A 23,091-nucleotide genomic window follows, 5' to 3' on the forward strand; every position below is an offset into this window, starting at 1 on the left:
TTTGCTGTTTTTTTCTGGAGTCAAATTGTGTGGAATCCAGTGGGCACAGATTCATGACATTTTCAATTGATCTTTCACAATATTGTGAGCACTACCGTATGAAATGGGCATTCTAATAGCTAATTCACAAAGTGTACTTTGCCTATCTTCATCCAAGATTTCCTGGGCTTTTGTTGTTGTTATTTGATTTTAGGAGCATTAGCAACTAAGGCCATATTGCTCCGGGGATAGGCGGTAGCCATTCCCTGACCTTTGCGCATCCTCCGTATTTGGTGGTCAATGGCTCGAACTCTGGTCTAATCAAGAAGCGTGTGTTACACACTGCTGCTCCTGCCCACCTGGCTACGGAGGCACTTGGACTTTTGTGATTTGCTCAGTAGTTGTTGAGGAGGAAGGCTGACCAGGTCTTGGGTCAACTACAGCAGACTCACGGCCTTCACTAAATTGCATCTGCCATTGAAATATGGTTGTCCTACCATATTTCAATGGCAGATTGCATCTGCCATTGAAACAGTTAGCATATGGTAATGAGTGCCTTTACCCTCTGGCTAAAGGCACTCATTACCATATGCTAACTTTTTTCCAATGCATTTAAGCCCAATCTGACACAATAACAGAATCACATTGGCTTTAGTTGAGGCATATGATGCAAGAAAACAAGCTTATAGAGCGTCAGCCAAAAAAAAAAAAAAAATCGCCTTCCCATTTCACCCATCTGGTCACTCCAAATGTTTGTCTAGTTCAGCCTTATATTTATTTAAGCTATCAACTTCTACAACAATGGATGGAAGTCTGTTCCAGCAATCAATTACCCTCTGGCTAAAGGCAAACTTCTGCACATCTATTCTACAACTGTCTTTCCTCAATTTGAATCTCTGTCCCCTCAGGTTCTTAATCTCAGCAAGTGGAATTATCCCATCAGCATTCATCCTGCTCAAACCATTCAAGGCCTTATACACCTCAATCAGATCACCTCGTAGGTGCCTAATCTCCAGGTGCTGCAACTGACAGAATTTAAGCTTCTCCTGGTAAGAGAACCCCTTTGCTCCTCTCTGTACTCGTTCTAGCACTTCTACATCCTTCCTGAAATGAGGCTTCCTGACCTGTACGCAGTACTCAAGGTGTGCCCTGACCATTGCCTTATACAAAGGTATAATCACTTCCTTGTCTCTGCTAGCAAATTCCTATATATCATTGACAAAACTCCATGACCTACTCTGGCAGCCTATCAGCACTGCTCAGAGAACTTCATATCTGACTGCACAATTACCACCAGGTCTTTTTCATTCTCCACTTCCCTGTGTGTAATACCACACAGTTGGTACGTTTCTCTTGGGTTACTGCTACCCATATGCAATACTTTGCATTTGTCAATATTAAACTTCAGTTGCCACTTCTCAGTCCATCTGAACAAAGGTTGGCAGGGTTGTTAATGATAGTAAGACAGTCTGCTACTGTGACAGGATCTAACTTTTTTTAGATCCTGTTGCAGTAGCATACTGTCTTTACTATCATTAACAACCCTGCCAACCTTTGTATCATCTGTGAACTTGTACATTAAGCCCAATATACCTTCATCGATATCATTAATAAATACACAAAATAACAATGGGCCCAGCACCGAACTCTGGGGGATTCAATTAATAACATTAGTCTACGTAGAGCAGTGTCCATTTATTACCACTCTGCCGTCTTCCACTCAACCATCCCTTTCTCCATTGCATCACATATCACTGTTCACTCTGTATGTCTGATGTGATATTTGCTTCAAAACAATTGTCAGTGATATGCAGCTAAAAAAAACTCTTCATGAAATACTAGCTCAACAAGTACTGGCATGCATGCTTGCATACATAGTCTGCTCAGTAGTGATCAGGGAGAGAAACTCTAGTGGAAGTTATGGAAAGTTTGTGCCATAAACATAAAATCTTGCACTAGTCTGCAAATTAAATGATCACCCCTTGTAGATGCAAAATATTTATTCAGTTTTTTAGCAAGGTGAACAGGATCATCAGTAGTTATGCCGTTCATATCTAGTTGACTAAAGTAGTTCATCCTTTTCTTTCTAGTATTAACATAATCAAAACATTCTTTTCTACTTTTCTTTGAATTCTTAGGCAGAGACTTCTCACAATTTGTCTTAGCTTGCCTAACTCCCCTGTGACTCAATTGCAGATTAATCTGTACTTGCTATAGGTGCCTGTGTCGCCTGATAATTTGATTTTTCTTCTGTGCCACCAGTTTTATCGGTTCAACTGATATATATTTATGTCCAGTCCTTGAACAGTATCTCTTAGTGTCAGTGTGTGTGTTTATATATATTGGTTTTATATGGGGTGCCTCCATAGCCAGGCTGGAAGGAGCAGCAGTGCATAGCACACACTTCTTGATTAGACCGGGATTTGAGCCCGTCCCCATCAAATGTGGAGGATGCGGAAAGGTCAGGGAATGACCACAGCATATTCCCGGAGCAATATGGCCTTAGTTGCTAATGCTCCTAAAAACTAAATAACAATAACAACAAGTGGTTTTATATGCTATCGTAACTTCTACTTCTTGCATTACTTTATTTCCCTTGGTCTTACAATTTTCTATCATATGCTTGATTGAAGATGTCATTTGTATGTTTTAAAAATAAATTACAATAGTGCTTTTTTTTTTTTTTCCTGATTTGTAATCAATTAAAATGATCAAATCATTTATTGAATCTTTTTTTTTTTTTTTTTCAGCTAATTGTAGAAGCCTCTAGAAATGGAGACTGCCACAAACCTACAATGGAATTAGCAGATTTCTGGCTAGAGGTATGTTTGCTATTTTCTTCTGACACCTAAAGTTTTTAATTTTTCTAATAATTGACTGCAGTAATGCTCAAATATTCAGTGAAGTTTCAATGTCTTGTCTCCAAATAAACTTTTCCACCAAAATATTTATTTTTGGCAGATTTAGTTGCTCCACTATTTACTCTTGTGTACGTACCTTAAACTTTAGTATGCCCTGCATATTTTGCCCTAGTCTGCAAATTAAATGATCACCCCTTGTAGATGCAAAATATTTATTCAGTTTTTCAGCAAGGTGAACAGGATCATCAGTAGTTAACCAAACAGTTAAAGGTTTTCAACCTTTCATTCTCCAGGACAGTGGACTGATGTAATAATATTTGATGTTATGATTTTTGGAACAAAAAATGGCTAATTCTGTAGTCCTGAAATTTTAGAATGAGCAGTAGTTAAAAATATACTATGAGGAGGAGAAAAATGGCTGTATGAAAGAATTATACAACTTATATGCTAACAATATATCCATGGAAGAGCTACAAAAACAAATGACATATTGAAAGTTTGTCATGCTACAGATTTTGGTTTTTTTTTTTTAGGAGCATTAGCAGCTAAGGCCATATTGCTCTGGGGATATGCGGTGGTCATTTCTTGACCTTTCCGCATCCTCCGTATTTGGTGGTGACGGGCTCGAACCCCGGTCTAATCAAGAAGCGTGTGCTATGCACTGCTGCTCCTTCCCACCTGGCTACGGAGGCGCCTCATGCTACAGAAGTGGGACAGGTAATTTGTCCATATGTTATAGCAGGGAACAGTGGCTTCTTTCTAAGGATATTGTTTATAAGGAATTGAGTGCAGCACATAATTGCATTTGTCTGCTAGTGTCAGAGTAGCATGCTATGCAACTGTATTTCCATGAACTGCCTACAAGGTCTTGTGAATCGTGCTACTCTGGTGTGGACCATAAGTGACTAAGGTTTCAATTTCTCCTCTCTAGGAAAGTTCTGTTTCTGTTAATTTCAATTTGAAAATTTCAAATTTTCTGTTAATTTCAAAATTAACAGAAAATTAAATTAAAGAACAGTATTCTTTTTTTGAATAAATAACTGACAAGAACAAAAATTCTTGAGCAAAAAGAAATTTATATTTCAAGATAAATGGACTTGGACAATATAATTGAACAGGAAAAACCTTTCTTTCTTTACTGAATACTCCAGCCTTGCTGATTAGTTATAACCATCATAACTTCATAACATTATCCAAACTCTCTATTATGTTCTCTGTTAATGCTCAGATTCGTAAACTTGGGATTAATGTAGTGTACTAAAACTTTAATACTGGTTAAATAGCTTGTTTGGAACATTAAGATCAATGTGGTGACACCTTTCTCTACTACTTTTAAACACTGAATTAACTAAAGTTGAAAAATGGAATTGACGGCATTAAACTAGCATTCTAAGCTTGCTATTTTCTTTTATGTAACTTGCTTTGACAATCAGTTTAGCTATTTAGTTGCATTAATATCTTTAAATTAGTAACCTCATTGTTGAACTATTGTTGAATGCTTGTACCTATCTATCCTCATTCTCTCTATCCATGCACACGTGACTTTCATGCTTAATGTTACAGCAAACAGCTGACATTCTTGTAAGGTGCATTTTGCACCATACAGAGTTTACCCATAAAAAGACAGCAGGAATTTAGCCTTAAAAATACATTGGAAATTTGCTGCATTTTTAACGTGCTTTAGTGTTTCCTTTTTTTCAGTAATATTACCATGTTAATCTCTGTAGTCAAGTATAGCGATTTTGGATACAAACGTAACATGGTTAATTATATTTGTTTGTCACTTGTATTAATTTTAGCAAAGATTTATAGTATTGTTATTTCTTCATTAAATTTTTTAGCTATAGCTGATATTTTCAGTACTCGCTTCTTAATCCATAAAGTTAAAGATGTGGAGTTAAATAAGGTGAAAAGAATTAAGAATTGTTAAAATTAAAAATGCCCCAGGTTGTTGTCATACATAAATAATCGTAGTGGGTGTCCCAATTTATGTAATTTGTCAGTCTCGAAGATGTATGGCATAACATTATTCTTAATGCCTATACGTTGAAGGGTACGTAAATCAATTTCTTTATTGGCCCTGTCTGTAACAGATTATCTAGTTGATTTTTAAGTTAGATATTGTGAATCTATTATTGATATTATGTGTTCCGATCTGAAAGTATTTCCCAAATTTTTCCCTTATATGTAGTTTTATCCATAATTACTATGGTGTAGGCCTTTTGAATAACTATACTGTTATCCCCCACAAAGCTAGTTAAGGTATTCCATTTGATGCACACTAATGTTAGCATGTGTATTAATTTTTTAAGTATTAATAATAGATTTTATTTTGTGCATTAATCGGTTCTTTTGCAAGTGATTATTTAATTTCATTTGTAATTCAATTATGCTATCTTTAACAGGATATTGTTTATCTTTGCAATTAAACACAAACAATACAAATAAAACTTTAAAGAGGCTTCCCATGGGGTTAGGTTTGTCATAGTGGCATAGTATTTAGGTTCAGGTGCTACCAGTGGTTTCCCATGTCTGCGCTATATGTACTCTGTGATGGAATGCAGGACTACTGCACAGTCAGAAAAAGGGTAATGTCTGGTTTATGTAGTATTGTGTTCTGTTCTGTTCTATTTGTTCTGTTGTTGTGTCTCTGGCTGCTTGGTTGCAGGACCCCTAGTGGGACGCTATGTTGCCTGCCACAACCACTGGGAGGTGAGCCAGGCTGCCCATTATACTCTGGCTGGCCTCTGCCAGGGTTGCCTGAGCTTTCTGACAGAAGCCATAAAATACAAAAAGAGAAAAAAAAAAAAAAAAAAAGAAAGAAGAAAAGAGAGAGAGAGAGAAAAAAAAAAGAAAAAAAAGTTGAGGCTATAAAAAATTTTTATTTTTTTTTTTTGTTTGAAGAGAGCATATGGGGGAGTAAGAGAAGAAGAAGAAGAGGTCAGAATGTGGGGAACAGTAGTTGGAGTGGATCAGCAGTGAAGGCAGTACACTCTAAGGTAGGGGATGGAGAAGGGAGTTGAAAGTCACAGGAGCATCTGCTCCTGTGTGAGTGCTTTGCTCTCTCTGAATATCCTGCACTCTGAGGAGCGCTAGCATGAATCCTACCCTTATCGGGTTAGCAGGGCAATTTGCCTTTGAAATCCTGCACTCAAGGTTCTTGCATTATCCTACCCCAGTCGGGGATCACAGGGGTGGCACGTTATTCTGTTCTGCCCTGAGTTCCACAAGTCTTGCTCTTCTAGAATTGAAAACAGCCTGGACATAGCGTGTTAGGGCTAGATATGTGGCCTCTTCTTGAAGTAAAGTTGACTCCTGATTGCGGGGATTTCCTTGAATCTCTGTGATGAATTGAAGTCTATCATTCTTGTAAGTGAGACACTCATACATAAGGTGTTCCCAGGACTCCTCTTCACCACAGTGGCAATATGGGTTATTTTCTATTCCCATGGCTGTTAATTTTTGCTGGAACGGTCCATGGCCTATAAGCAGGAAGGTGACTTGCAATCCAGGTGAGTACCAGGAAGGAGGCTTTGGAGAAGTCCGACTTATTGAGGAAATAAACCATATGGTGATTGCTCCTTTCGGCGTCGTATCCCATGTTTCTTGCCAGCGGTTTTGTAGGGGGGGGGTCTGCAATTTTTCTTCTTTCCTTTTTAGTGTCATTTGCATGGTCCAACTACATATTCAATAATTGCATTGGGATTCCCTTCTTCAGGTGCTGGAAGAGACTCCTCTTGGCAGCTTCCAGATAGAGAGGTAGGTATCCTGCAGTGACTTGTAATGCAGGGGTGCTGACAGTACAGCACGCCCTGGTAACCGATAGTAACATAAATTTTTGAATGGATTCAAGCTTGCGCTTGTTCCTTTCCAGGATTGCCTTTTCACACCAGATGGAGGCTCCATAGCACACATTGGGACATATACTACTTATATATTAATGATAAAGCTTTATTCTTTAGGCCCCAATCCACTCTACTAATCCGCCTTATCATTGCAGTGTATTTTCGGATTTTAGCTGACAGGTATTTTAAGTGGGGGTGGAAGGATAAGTTTGCGTCTGGATACAGGTCCAGATACTTGATTTCTTGATTTCGGGGTGTTGTTAATTTTCATTGTTGGTGGCCTTCGGATTTGGAGCTTACCTTTTAGAAGGATTGACTTTGTTTTTTCACTGGAGATTGTTAATTTGTGCATGGCAGCCCAGTCTTGAAGTTTTCCCAGTGCAAAGTTGGCTTGTACTTCTAATGTGGCTCTTGTACCAGAATGAACAATCAGTATAAGCTCATCAGCAAAGGCTAGGGGCTTGACCTCGCCGAGATTCATCCCCAGGAACTTGTCCAAAACAGCAGACCAAAGAAATGGCCCAAGGACAGAGCCCTGAGGACAGTCTCACAGTATATTCCAGACCTACAGTTAGATTCTTATCATATTACTTTCCACCCTAGTATTAGATTCCTTGGTGTAATACTTGATAAAAAATTAAACTTCCTGGAACATATAAAACATATTCGTACAAGTTGTCTTAGAAAACTAAATCTTTTCAGAGTAATTTCTTCTATGTCATGGGATGCAGATTGTTACGTGTTGCTACAGCTATATCGCTCGCTGATTAGATCCAGGTTAGACTATGGATCTCCTGCATATGACTTTGCCAGACCGAGTGCACTGGGGGGCTTTTTGTACGTCACCAATCTTAAGCCTCTATACCGAAGCCTACGAGCCACCCCTACATCTTTGACAACAAATTCTGTTAATAAATTACGCAGCCAAAATCAGCAGTCTTCCACATCATCTCATGTGGTAATATCTCTTTATGCCTAAATGGAGTGAACTTTATGAAAGTAAACCATGGCTCAATAAACCATCTGACATTAGGCTTCAAGCCCTTATCACAAGCTGGGACCTGAATTTTACTAACATACTTCAGGATACTAGCATGGAAACCCAGCCATGGCAAATACCCCGATACATATTGATAGACACTTTCAGCAATGGGGAAAGAATAACCTTCCAGATTCCAACATTAGGCAAATTCATATGACCCACTCCTCTGAGTTTAGCACTTCCATTCAAATATATACAGATGGATTCAAAATTGGTACTGCTGTAGTATTACCAAATGTCACCATCTCCAGACAGCTTGTCTGAATGCAGTACTCATACCTCAGAATTATACGGTATTGTTCTAGCCATAGAGAATATTAAAGAAGACTTGTATACCAAATCCATCATATATACAGACTCGTTAAGTGCTGTTAATGCTCTACAGTGTAAATTCTTCCCTAGTCATCCGCTGGTACAAAACATTTGGACACAGCTACTAGAACTTCACGGACATGGACAGCTAGTAATATTTCGTTGGATCCCTGGACACGTTGGAATCCCAGGAAACGAGCAGGCAAATTTAGCTGCTAAATGTGCTACAAATGTGATACCATCTAATTTCAGGACTCCTTATATTGACCATAAATCCATTATCAAACAGATGTATAAACAACAGTGGACACGCATGTGACAAGATCAAGCAAATAATAAACTTCTTGAAATCAAGAGAGAACCCAAGCAATGGCAATCCAGTCTGAGACGAAACAGAAAGGAAGAAACCATCCTAGTCAGATCACGCGTTGGTCATACATTCCTCACTCGTAGCTACCTACTAACAAACGATGATCCTCTCCACAATGCAGTAACTGCTTATGCTCATTAACAGTAAAATATATCATCATGGAATGTCCGCTACAGGTGACCCCCGCTTAACGCTGATAATTCGTTCCATAAAAACAGAGCGCTAAGTGAATCCGCGCTAAGCGAGCGCCACATTCCCATAAGGTAACATATGTATTTGTGAGTTGCGATTGGTGCCATAGGATATTTCCTAATCAACAATAAACGGTAGTGAAAAGATGCACAAATGTCGATCAAAATATTTAATATTCAAATATTTGTACATATAAAATATTCTGCATTACATACGTATATAATTAGGTGGTAACTACTTACGTATCAAAATTAAACTTAAAATTCCAATTAAATTCATGAATTTAATTGATTTAATTAATTGATGAATTTAATCATGAAAAATGTGTCGATTTTGGGTTGAACTTTGGCCCTCTTCCAAATAAACTAAAAAGGGTATTAATTTTAAATCCCCCGCAGCGTTACCACCCAACAATAAAGTCAACCGATCCTTCGCCGCTTTGAAACCTGGCATGTTTTTTTCTTCTTTCAATATGAAACTTCTTTTAGGCATTTGTTTCCACAAAAGTCCTGCTTCATCTATGTTAAAAACTTGTTGAGAAGTGTAACACATAATATCCCTCTTCAATAATTTTAACAAGTTCTTTTTTGAAAGTTTTGGCTCCTTCTGCACTTGCGGCTTCTCCTTGGATTTTAAATCTATTCAACCAGCCCTTACTAGTTTTAAATGGTTCCACATTTTTTTTTTTTTAGGTGAGTTTTCTTCAGATCATCATATTGGCTAATCTCTCTCTCTCTTTTTTTTTTTAATAATATTTAACTTAACTGAATTCTGCGTTGGTTGCATTAATTACGATACAGTGTTCAAGTAAACTGTCCGTTTCGCACGATGTCTAATACTGTACTGAGTGATGACTAGACTTCGGATAAATGCATATAACGCAAATATTTCAAGCAATATATTTGGTCATTTTTTAAAATGTTGATATCGGAACTACGTAACAAGTCACTGTACTGCAATTAAATTAGCGTGCGAGAAAATTTCACTGAGCGTGGGAAAATTTCTCAAGTCAGCGTGGGAAACATTTTAATGCCGTTTTGCTATTCATTTTCAAGCTATTGAATCCATCAAATGAAACGATTTGGTTAAATATGCCAAAAATGCAATCTGTAAAAGAGCGTTATAGTGATCTGTGACAGCGTTATAGTCAGATACGGGTTATAATATAAGAACAGTGTTATAGCGAATCAGCGTAAAGCAAACCGCGTTATAATGGGGGCCTGCTGTATATCTGAAAGAACGGAAAACTGCTTTCTTCTCTCATTTTCATAACTGCAACCAGTTATCATTACAATGTGTTCTAGGAGATCGTGAGGACATGGATGACATTTTTTTCTTTCTAAAATTGATAAATAAATATCACAATATATGAGCCATATCATGTGTAAGACAAACAAAGAAGATATTAGACAGTAATTAGTGCATTATAGCCTAAGTTTCTGATGCACCAACAAATTTAACAACAACAACTGTGTAAGGACGTCAATTTTGGCTTATGATCTACATGGAGGTTTAAAGCTACTGTCTCCATTTTGCTGAAGATACCAATTAAATCAGACCTGATGGCAGTGATTCTGCTCGATTGCTTTGCCATATATTTCTCTAAGGACACTCTGATTGTCCTGATCTTATCAATCAGAGAACCCATTAGTGGGGGATCTTGATACTTAGGCACTTGACTTTTAGGTTCTTCACATTCTGAATTGCTGCAGGACTCATTTCCCCCTCTCATCAGGTGTGTCTTTAGGTGTTGGAGAATCTGTAGCTTATATCATTCTACTTCTCTCCTTTTTCTTGAAATTAGCCTTGATGGGCTTGTTTATCTCTTCCACAGCAAAAGAAGCTTCGCGTATGGATCGTATAGAGTAGCTTATGCGTTCATTTTCAAGATTTTGAACTTCTTTCTCACTCATATTGATTTAGATAGTTACCCGGATAATTTTGGGGAGAAGCAGTCAGTTTTTACGAATATGAGAATTTAATTTTTAATTAAAACAGGGCAGAAAACGAGAATCACAAGTGAGTTAGTAACTGAAGAAAACTGCGCTGATAATCTAAGCTGTATGGCAATAAATGGTCTATTCTTTTTCCAACCCCATGAGCACAATCTAAATTTAACCTTTTGCTTCAGGGCTGAGGGGAAAACAGAAGGTAAATCATATAGTAGTTTTGACCTTGGCGGAAGGTTTAACTGACCAGCTATGGTCTTTGTCCTTCTTCAGACATATACAGAATAAACACAGCACAGAGAGTTAAAAAGAGTTACTGTATGATCAATCAAAAATTGAATAAAAGTAAATTAATTTTTACTTTTTAGCAAGTTGATTTAACCCTCATAGAGATAAGATCTTGACCGTCTTGGTGATATAAAATATAACAACTGTTCTTTCATTATGAACACTAAAATTTCGTTAGAGGACGGAGCTAAGAAACACTGAACTTAAAACCTGTTACGTTTGTCAGCTCCACTTGTAAATTTATCTAGCTGTCATTGTGAATCAGATTTCAAATATTTTCCCCTTGGGTATTAAGCTATTTGAAGCTATTATTAAGCTATTAAGCTATTCATACATTGCATCAACAACATATCACTGGTTGCCAACCAAATTATCATCAGTAATCTCCTACAAAAATTTAATTTTGCATTTTGTACATGATAGGCTGAAATACATTTTAGAATTAGAAGAAAATCATAGTATTAATTTTCTCAGTCTCACCATTTACAAATCCAATCAATGACTTAAAACATATTTATAGAAAGAAAACACACAGAGGAAAATTCTTACATTTTTATTTATATCATCCTTACAGTATAAAAAAATCAGCACTATACAATCAAATCTACAATATTTAATTAAAACCTTCATTAAAAGGAAATACAGTAGACTTTCAAAATAACAGCACCTTCAGGGATTCAAGGTGCCGTTATTTCGATTTTTCTACTATCTAGAAAGTTTTATTTTTAATGTATTTAATGCAGAAATAATGAAGCCAAATAAGAAATAGAGGGATTAAAAATGCAATTTTATTAACTGCACATAAAAAAAAAAAAAACATTTCTTTTCATTATTTATTATCTGTTTTGGATCATATAGGGACATCCATTGAACCTTTACTGGACAGTGGTTAGTAACCGAAACGTAATCCTTTTTGGAGTTCACAAGCATTAATTTCCCTTTGAAGAGGTAGTGTTTGAAAAGAAAAATAGAAAGAACTGGGTTCCCAGTTCTTTCCATTTTTATTTTTAAGTGGTGCTAACTTCTTGCTGACTTAAGAATATAAATTCAATTTTATACTTAGGTTGGCCTGACTGTTAATTTTAATTTTTAAGGCTAAACTGTTAGTTTAGCCTTAAAAAGACAGCAGGAATTTGCTGAATTTCTAATGTGGGGCATCCTTCTTTTATAAGTTCATTTGCTTGCTCATCAGAAATTGAAATCAATATTGACTTCTCCATCTCCAGCAGAATTTTATTTTCTCGTTCTTAAACCTTTAATAGTGTAAGGCAAGTGCATTTGTAACATCTTTATATTTTTATTTATTAGCTATAATTGCTCTTATTGTTGCACACCATTTTATGGGTGCAACAATAAGAGCAATTATAGCAGCATCCATATCTCAAAGCAGCATCAAACTGAGCAATAATTTTCAACTTTATTTAAAGTGAGGAATATTCTTGGCTTTGTGGCTTTCTGATTTTACTTTTCAGGCAAAGGCACTGAGTGTACAAAAATAAATATAATATAATATAAAATTGGCAGAGGACTGGTTTGAGAACCTCTTACCAGGAGTGTTTCTGGTAGAGTGAGTGACACTGTTGCAATTGGAAGGTACATACATGACATGTGAGACAGGTGGTAACACAACAGTGGATAAGAGAACCAACGACAGATAAGAGAGAGTAATAGTGTTAAATAGTAGGTGCTAGATGCGAGACATGGCAGCTTAAGAAGTTGGTAGATATCTAGTTACTGCTGTATTTTCTTTGAATGTGAACTGCAGTGTCTGGCATCACATGACTTATCTATCTACTGGTTTCCCTGCCACTGAACTTTGATACTATAGTTCCTGAAGAGGGTAGTTGAAATGTGAGGATATTCCTGTGTTTTTTTGTGACTAAGCAAAGTAAGATTTAACCCTCTAGTTGGTACATTAGTGTACAGGCTTCAGCATTCGGGTTTTTGGGATATATGGTGAGAAATCATTTAAAATGGGAAACTAAAAATTTATTCTTAATTCTGACACTGTGTATTGTATAACAAGATCAAAAATCATTGTTAAAAATTAGTCTTGTTAAAATTTTTTCCTAACTACTTTATGATCATATTTTGTGGTTGCAAAGCAGGCAAATCAAAGGCTCCAAAAGCGTGTGGAAAATTAGTACAGCATGGTAAGTGCCAGCCTTTTTTTTTTCACTCCAAAGGGGAAAAAAAAATCTTCAAAGTTTTTTTTTTTTTTTACTTTTCTTCAAGGAATTTTTTACAGCTGTAAGGTAAATATCATTTTAACTGACTCAGGGTTGATTATTTTAGCCCACTGAAGGGTTAATATAGCATTTATATGTTTTCATCTTTAGAATAGTTAATGTACACCTACATAACAATGTAGAAACAATTAATTTGTAGAAAGTTCTTGAACTTTATTTCAGGTTGTTTGATTACAAATGACTTATTATTAAATAGGTTGCATATAGATATGTATCACTTCAAATTTCTTTTACCTTACAAGTAATTTAAGTTTATTTTATTTAATTACTTGGTATACTTTTTCTGCATGCATGTTTAGTTTATTATATATTTGCTCCCCTTCCCCTAAATTTTAAAAAATTTTTTCCTGCTTTTAGGAGAAGCAGCTAATCCATAAGCTGTTTAAAGTGTTGGTTCCACGTTTCAGGGATTATCATTGCTATACAGATCTTCATGTTGTTCCTGCAAGAGTAGAATGGACTGCATTGAAAGGACATAATGATGCAGCTAAGAAACGTGCTGTTTTAGAACTAAGAGGTATATTTTAATATTTATTGATAATTGTTATTGGTCTTATTATCCTGTTGATGATTGGGTTCTGTTTTGTAGTGATTGCCTGTGGAGATTATTGCTTCTATACTTTAAATACTTTCTGTTGCACAATTATTTATAATAAACACAGTTTTAAGTGGTACAAAAATAGAGTTGTATTTATATTAATATGAAGGTGTTCTGTTAGGCCTGTGGTAACGTTTCATGCCTGTCGTGCGAAAATTCACTTCATTAATCAGTATAATGCGATCAAGTAACTCCATTCTGTCTAGATTTTTGGCAGCTATCTTTTGTTGGTTATGCTGTTTTATTTTGTGTTTATTTTTATGTCAGTATTACATTGCTGGATTTCATATTTTTATTTAAGCTGTAAGGTTTCTCAAACTGGAAGGTGGAATGCAATGTGCTATCATCAGCAAAACTATGGGTAGGATTTCTGGTCAGTGGACGGAGGTCATTAATATTCAAGAGGAAAAGGGTGGGAGAAAGAACTGAATCTTGGGGAACACCAGCATTGGTGGAGAAATTAGAAGACAGAGTGCCATCTACCATCACCTGCAGTGAGCAGTCAGAGAGAAAATTAGATATCCAATTACAAAATACAGTTGGCAAACCATAAGATGGAAGCTTATTTAGAAGACATTTATGCCAAACATGATCAGAAGCCTTTGAAATTTCAAGAGCAACTGCTCGAGTTTCGCGAAACTTTTCCATTGAATTTACCATAATGGGTAACATAAGTCTGAATGTCACAAGTAGATTGACACTGATGGAATCCACACTGGCGATCATTTATCAGATAGAAGATTTCTGGATAGTTTAAGAGTTGGCAGTTAATTGATTTCCTCATTACTTTAGAAAGAGTAGAAGTAATTGCAATGGGACGATAATTGTATGGGAGGGATTTGTCACCCTTTTTAGGAACTGTCTGGACATGAGCAAATATTCAAGAAGAAGGAAAACACCAATGGAATAGGAAAATATAAAAGAAACAACACAGAACAGGAGTAAGCTCAGGAACAAAATGGAGAAAAACTAGCAGGAACTGGAGCATCCTTTGCATTAAGATTTTTCAAACGAAATTCTTCTGGGAATGGTAGGAGGTAATTTTTGAAGATCGTCAATACAAGATTTGGAAGCAAAAAAAGGATGCTAATAAGTTGACTTTGGCCAAGGAGGCAATAGAACTATCAGATTTTAACAGAGGTGTGAGTATAGATTAGCAAAAGTTGCAAGCAATAGTTCTGGCAAGAGACCAGAATGCTCAACTACCATTTGGATAAGAAGCAAGTTTTCTACTCTTAGCCTGTTCAAAAACCAGTTTGACTGATTAATAACTTCTTTACAATTGCTACAAATTTTCATATAGGCAGAAAATGAACCTAGAGATTTGGATGCAAGCCAGTTGCAGTATGCAACATTCTTATCTTGAATAGCCTTTATTGAAAAACCAAGGCCTAGTGAAATGACAAGATATTGAATTGGAGCGTGGAATAAAGGATTTCATCCCTACAAGAATAATTTCACTGACACATTCTGAGCAAACATTCAAAAATTTAAAACACTAATCCAGTCAAAGAAAAGAATAGAAATATCATAGATCATCCCATTTTGCTTGTAATATCAAAAACAGTAGACTGAGAATGGCCATTAGAGAGAGAGGATCCATCGGAGGAGAGACCATCACCATCTTCTGATATGTCTGCATTGAACAAAGTGGTGGTATTACGCCAGTTGATTAGAATCATCTACCATTTAGTATTGCATGGTAACACAGAGTGACAACATTCCACACCTCAATGCCTGCTTTTGTCAGTTCACATTTGAGTGGTTAACTTACCTTATACTCCCTTAGACAACGAATGAAGAGCAAGATAAACACTGACAAGGAGAGAATTGAGTATACTGAGTTATGCAAAGCCATTAGAAATAGACTCAGAGAGGACATAAGAATATTTAACACAAGAAAAGTAGAGCAAGCATTAAGGGAAAACAAAGGACTTAAATCAGCAGCCATGAGCAGTAATACAGAAAGACAAATGATACTGAAACTGAAGAATAGCAATGGTGTACTTATAAATAACACAAAGGCATAATTCAAATAGCAAAGACCACTTTAGACAATTATGCAAGTTGCAAGGAAATGATACTGGCAATGGGGAAGATGGATCGCAAATTAGTAACACATACGACATACCTGATATCCTTCCTGATGAGGTAGAACATGTGTTGAAGAAAACGAAGAATCGGAAAACTCCGGGGTAGATGAAGTTACTGTAGAGTTGGCAAAAATTGGGAGGAAGAGACATGATACAAAAAACTGGCAAGACTCTTCACAAAATGCATTAGAAAAGGTGTGATGCCTAAGAAGTGGAATAATGCAAACATAGTTTTGCTGCATAAGAAAGGAGATAAATTGGAAATTATAGACCAATTAACTTGTTATCCCATATCTACACGTTGTTCACAAGGGTCATTACTAACAGATTAGAAAGAATACTTGATGAGAGTCAACCGAAAGAGCAAGCTGACTTTAGGACAGGATTCTCAACTATGGATCACCTTCACGTAATGTCACAGCTAATGGAGAAAGCAAATGAATATAAAACACCATTATGCTTGGCATTTGTGGATTATGAAAAGACATTTGACTCCATACAGCATAAGGCAATGTTTCGGCACTGGAAGGACAAGGCACATAGATACCCCATATATTATGATTTTGAAGAAAATATATGAGAACGCTACCTCCTTTATTAGACTAGACAAAAACACTAGCAAATTTAAAATTGAGAAAGGAGTTCGACAAGGAGACACAATATCTCCTAAGTTGTTTACTGCTGCCCTTGAGGAAGCTTTCAGAAGATTAGACTGGTCGCAGAAAGGAGTCAATGTGAATGGAGAGTACCTAAAGATAAATATGGCTAAAACAAAAGTAAGGATGAACAAGTATGCCACAGAAAGGGATATAATGATTGAAGGAGCAGTAATTGAAAAGCTGGAGTCATATCTCCAGCTGTAATAATGATAAATTGCTGGAAGTCAAGAGAAGAATAAATTTTGGATGGATAGCATTCAGGAAATATAGGCACATGCTGAGGAGCAAAATCCCAATTTGTGTGAAATGTAAAATAAAGAACCGATGTATACTCCTCACCATGACTTGTGGAAGTGAAACTTGGGCACTCACAAAAAGAATACACAGCGAAGAATGGAATGAATTATGTTGGGAATCAGACTGTTAGATAAGAAGAGAAACACATGGATTAGGCAGCAAACTCAAGTAAAGGACATTCTTATCAAAACTAAAGAACTAAAATGGTCTTGAGCAGGACACATAGCTCGAAGACATGATGACAGATTGGTTTGATTTTTTTTTTTTTTTATGAGCATTAGCAACTAAGGCCATATATGCGGTGGTCATTCCCTGACCTTTCCATCCTCCGTATTTGGTGGTCATGGGCTCGAACCCCGGTCTAATCAAGAAGCGTGTGCTATGCACTGCTGCTCCTGCCCACCTGGCTATGGAGGCATCACGATGACAGATGGACTAAGAAAATAACAGAATGGTACCCAAGAGGAGCTAGAAGAAAACCTGGAAGACAACGACGGAGATGGACAGATGAAATTCACGAGCTTGTGTTAGTAAATGGATGGCCATTGTACAAAACAGAAGGAACTGGAAAGTTGCTGGAGAGGCCTTCATCCTGCAGTGGATTGAAAATGGCTGATGATTATGATGATGATACTAGGTGCAGCATTTTAGGTCTTGCAAATGGTGGTGGCACTCATGGTTACTATCAATTCTGCTGTTGTGAAGAATGTCTTCATAACAAGTGCTGAATGGTTATCGGCATTGTCATGCAACAAGAATCATCTGCTTTTCTCTTTAAATTGTGACCTCATCCAGGAAATGCACTTCAATAATCTTTGAATCACCTGTACATAGAATGCAGCATTGACTCTCTCCCCTTCAGGTAAAAATTGCTTGTGAATCACGGCACGATTGTCAAAAAACACTATCAGCATTTTCTTGATCCTGGACTTCTGTAAACAAAATGTTTTGGGCCTTGGCAATGATTTTCAAGTCCAACACTCATCTCCAGTAACGCCAGTCAAGGAAATTAGGATTTCTTGACAAGTCTGAATGAATTCTTTGCCTGATGACACTCTTCATTGCTTCTGCTCATCAGTGCTGCGTGTCCCAAATTTTCCACAGACCTTCCTTTTCCCTAAGTCTTCATGCAGAATTTGACAGATCGTCTCCTTATTCATATCCAACTCATCAGCCATTGTTCTGAGGGTAAAATGATTATCTCTTGCCACAATTTCTTCTGCAGTGTCTGCAACTTTGCCCTCATTTTGAGAGGTTGATGGTCACCCACTTCTTGGGTCATCGAAAACATTCTCAAGTCTGACTTTGAACCACTTATACCATTCAAACACATTGGTATGACTTAACATTTCATCACCATAAACAGTTTTTAACATTTCATGTTTCTGTTGCAGATTTATTCAGTTTAGAGCAAAATTTAATATTCATTCATTGCTCCATTGCAAAATTGTGACATTCAACATTAATGCTACTAATGAAACTTGTTACCTGCAACCTGTCAGGCTACTGGACAGTCTCTGTGCCACCATCTGTTGGAAGAAATTTGGACTACAATACACCACTTCTGTTTATTTTCAAACTCATCGAACATGATTGCAGTAGCACCAGTCTGAGAACATTATTGCCACACCTTTTAAATATCATATAAACTTGAAAAGTGAACAGCTAGTTTAGCATTAGCTGAAGCATATGATGCAAGAAAGCAAGCCTATACAGTATCAGCCAAAAAAAAAAAAAAACCCTTCCCATTTCACCCATCCAGTCACTCCAAATGTTTGTCTAGTTCAGCCTTAAATTTATTTAAGCTATCAACTTACACAACATCAGATGGTAGTCTATTTCAGCAGTCAACTACCCGCTGGCTAAAGACAAACTCCCTCATATCTATTCTACAACTGTCTTTCCTCAATTTGAATCTATGCCCCCTTTAATTCTGATTTAAACCTGAACTTGTTTCCCCTTGCACCATTGTACATTTTCATTGCAACTGACAATACTAGAAGTGGTATTTGATTTTTCCTTCAAATGCTGCTTCTCACAGTGACAATGTGCCAGTTAGTAACAAAATGGCTGTATGGGAAGTGGTGGATATTTTCATATTCAGTAAATAGGCATCTTGTAATATTTTGGATATGTATGGTGTTCTTTGTGTTATTAACGGGTATTGTACATTGAGATATTTTTTTCCCTTGCTGCAGTCTTTTGAACTTCAGAAGTTTAATGAGATGATAAAAAATGCACATTTGTGTATTTTTTAGAGTAATATTTGAAGCAGTTTAGGAAAAATATATTTCACTCTAATTTTTATGATTTTTATAAGCATTAGAGAGAAACTTTTCTGCATTGTCCACTGTTCTCTTCTCCAGAAATAAACAGAAGCTGTTATAAGTATAATTTAGGCTTAATATATATTTTTAGAATAATTTTAAATCACTACAGAGCCAAAATGGCTACATAGTTTTTGTCCCTTATGTTATTACCAAGTCTTGAACATTGATGCATTTTCACCTTACTGTAGCCTTTTGAAGGCAAGAAGTTTAAAATGAAATAGAAACATATTTGTGCATTTTAATAAGTATAATTTTCCCACCTCAAATGGAGGTGAGAAAATTACTTATTAAAAATTGTGCAAATTAGGAGAAATATTTTTTACTGCAATTTTCATACTTATCCTAAGTGTAAGACTCTTTCTAGGATATAACCTCTGTCATACATTGAGGAACATTCATGGTTAGAGAAACCTTTGTGTATTGTCCATTGTTCTCACATCCAAGAAATAAATGTACAAAAGCTGTTACAAGTAACAGCTTTTGTACATTTATATTTTCAGAGTAATTTTGTATGACTGTAGAGCCACCTAGTTTATGCTCTTATGACTTCTTTTCTCATTTCACACCTTTGCCATTGTGTATATGAACCAGTCTGTACTATACTATGTCAGTTGCATTAATGAATTATGTGGATGCTAGGGAGGTGAGAATTGCTTGGGAAACACACCACCATTAGGCAATCCTTTATATTTTTGGGGACCACTTGATCGCCGTGACCAATGGTTTGCAGAAATATAGTGGTTGGTAATTTAGTTATTTTGTATAAATTGTGATAAAACAATTAATTGCTTTCTCCCATTAATGTGTCTCAGTTGTAGGGCTTTTTTGGGACGGTATGCAACGATATGGCATACCGGCACCTTTATTCACAGTGACGTGTGACATTTGGATGAAGTGCACTTCGAAATTTGTAATATTCTCCGTAAATTTTTTTCACATGTTTACCTGCTATTCAAATAAGCTTAAAGTTATTTAACTAAATTTGCATTTTTCACTCTCTATTGTTAGGATATTTTCCATATAAAACTGTATAACCATTTTTATAATTCTAAATTACTCAGTCGGACCTCTGTTTAATTATTTTGATTTAAAATTTATTTAAAATAGTTTCCGTTGAGCGATAAAATTTTCATATAGCGAATGGATTAGGAGAGAATTAACTCAGCAATTTAGGCAATTGGTGCTGCTGTGCGAATTAAGAGAGCTAAAGCATTCTACAACTTAGTGGTACGTGGTAAAAACCTATCCGACCACCTGTCCCACATGTGGAGAAGTCACTCTGGTCAAGAGTGAGCAGGCAGATCAAGTATTCCCAATGGGCTCTGGCCCACCTTCTACTGCAGTGGTGTTCAACCTTTTCCAGTACAAGGGCCATATTAAAAAAAAAAAATCAAAGTTAGATTTCTTTAGTGTGTTACATTTTCAATATCTTGTTGCATGTAAAAGTAAAATTGAAAATATTTGAATATTTTATTAAGTTTTTTTTTTTTTTTTTTTTGATTTGGTAGTTGTTGGCGCATCGGCTTCTGTGGCCATATTGCACCTCCCAAGGTTTTTGCAGTACTTTGATCCAAGCCCGAGGCGGGAATCGAACCCGCGACCTTTGGGTTGCCGGGCAGGTACTTTACCCACTCGGCTAGCCCGGTCGGCTTTTATTAAGTACAATACACAATTACATTTACTGAACAAAACATTCAGTAATGTTTTATTCAGTAATTAATTCAGTAATAAGAATTTTATTGATAATTAACAAAATTTAAAATGCTGTTTTAGTTCACTTTCCAGGCGGCTATAGGTTGGACGCCTTTGTGAATCAACTGTAAGCACCCCGTTTGAGAATTAGGAGGAAGTGATTTTCTTTTACCCCAACAAATAATTGTCTGTTGTTTCACAGAAGTGCGTTATCCACATTTTTTCCGTATTGTCACAGTACCTGAATATCCCAATGACACTGACATTTTGGAGAGTTTCAAAAAAAAAAAAAAGAAAAGAAAAATATCAAATTTAAGAACTAGTGACAATACCAATGACGAGAGAAGGAAAACGAGGACAACGAAGGTATTAATACTTCTAAAAAAGAAATGTTGGCATTTGGTGAGAATGAAGTTAGAAAATTACAGTTAAACGAAAGAGATACAATTCGTGGATTTCAGGAATACCTAATTGAAAAGGTGGTTTCGGAAGAATTGAAGCATTTGATGGACGCTCTGAGTATGATACCAATTTCATCGATTGAAAGTGAATGAGGATTTTCACAAATGAATCTGATCACCAGCCCAACCAGAGCTTCGTTGATGACAAAAACAGTTTCTTCACTACTGTTTCTTAATATTGTAGGCCCCACTGCTGACCCGCTTCGATCAGCAAAATATGTCAATTCGTGGCTGCTTCGGAAACGTCATTCAGCAAGAGACACACAAAGAGGAAGAAAAGAAGTTGGCATAGGGTGTCGGATGAAAACTTAATAAAAATTTGGAATATTCTACAAAAACTTTATTATGAAATTATTTTTACTTATTATTTTTAGGGTCCGTAATCTAACGAAGGACCCTTATAATGTCACTCGGTTGTCTGTCCGTCTGTCACAGCATTGTATCTCTGGAACCACTCAACCTATTGACTTGAAATTTTGTATGTGTTTGTACATCATTTGGGTCAACATAATGCTATATTGATCGTTGTTGACAAAAATTTGTCTGAGAAGTGGGGACAAAATGTAAACAACCTATAGCTTATTATACACCGTTGGAATGAGCTCAACTAGTAGGTTTAAAATATTTTTAAAATTAAAAATGGCGGCGCCAGACAGGAAAATTTGAGGAATTTTTGTGTCCCTTTCTCTATTTCCATCGCTAATGGAGCTAAAAATTTAAAAATCAAATTAGCTATGCGTTATTTGATGCTTATCAAGGGAAAATTATTCCGATTGAAACCTGTCATTTACTTTTTGTGTTAAAATTAAAAAAGCAATTTTTTATTGCACTTCGATTCTTTTGTACTAAGTAACTCTCCTTTTGGTGACAAAAAAGCTGCTAAATAGTTAGTTAATAATTCTATAAAGGTCATTTATAAATTTTGCGATGAGAAATATTTTTTAACAATTTTGAAAGCTTGGAATTGTCCTGGCCAGGAGGTACTCAGAGAGCCAGTGTTGAGGCGGCGGTGGTGGGGAGGCACCTGCGCAGAGTTTTGCATGGCCCTCACCTGCCAGTCGCTTCTCCCCAAGACTTTAATCGCTTCTCCAGGAAGGAGTCTGAGTCACTTCTCTCACCCTTGTCATTCACAACAACTGGAAAGACTCAAACAGACAACATTTTCGTTAGTTCCTCAGTTTCAAGCCAATCCGGAGTATTAGAAACTTTTTCAGTTACCATAATGCCCTGTATTTGAGATACTACACTAACGACCGTTCATGACTACGGATTCTTCATCCTGAGTGCCCGGCACTCAGTAGTTGGCCAATTTATTTACTTATTTTACTTACATTTTACTTATTTTATGTACATTTAATAATAAATTTATGCTTAATTAACTGTGTTAATATACTAAATTTGTTGTTCTTATTCCAAAAACATTACTACTAAAGTAACAATATCAGGAACAAAAAAAATTTTAGAGTACTTTTCATATCCTTTTAATTTTCAGTTTTTCCTGATATCAAAGAATGAGTACCGGCACCTATTTTTTTACAAAAAAAAGCACTGCTCAGTTGTATAATTTTATACCATGAAACAATACATATTTTTCCTTTTTCTGTGTTATAGTTTATAAAAAAAAACAAAGAAAATATAGGCAGTATTGTTTTGTTGATATATGTAAGCAATAATTTTCTCAATAAAACTTTTTGCCTTTTTTATTAGGTAATCCTTTTCCTCCAATGCCTGGAAAAGCTTCATATAATGAGAAGTTTCTCACTAATGTTCTTTTGCAGGCAGCAAAGAAAGATAGATATGATGAAATGAACAAAAAAGAACATGTAAAAGAACATGTAAAAGAAAATGTAAAAGAACATTTCTATTCTGAATAA

At 36.1% G+C, this 23,091-nt stretch overlaps 1 protein-coding gene across 1 annotated transcript in view; it reads left to right on the plus strand.

Moving 5' to 3' along the window:
* Window positions 1-23,091, plus strand: part of mRpL17 (mitochondrial ribosomal protein L17) — a 32,918-nt gene extending 9,827 nt beyond the window's left edge. The window contains exons 2-4 of the mRNA XM_090385713.1: window positions 2,730-2,801; window positions 13,445-13,604; window positions 22,925-23,091. Coding sequence (XP_090241839.1) covers window positions 2,730-2,801; window positions 13,445-13,604; window positions 22,925-23,091 — 399 coding nt within the window. The remainder of the gene's footprint in view (window positions 1-2,729; window positions 2,802-13,444; window positions 13,605-22,924) is intronic.

The sequence above is a fragment of the Mastigoproctus giganteus genome, chromosome 12 (genome assembly GCF_048544385.1).
Source record: "Mastigoproctus giganteus isolate SK-2022 chromosome 12, ASM4854438v1, whole genome shotgun sequence".
In the NCBI taxonomy this organism is placed as follows: domain Eukaryota; kingdom Metazoa; phylum Arthropoda; class Arachnida; order Uropygi; family Thelyphonidae; genus Mastigoproctus; species Mastigoproctus giganteus.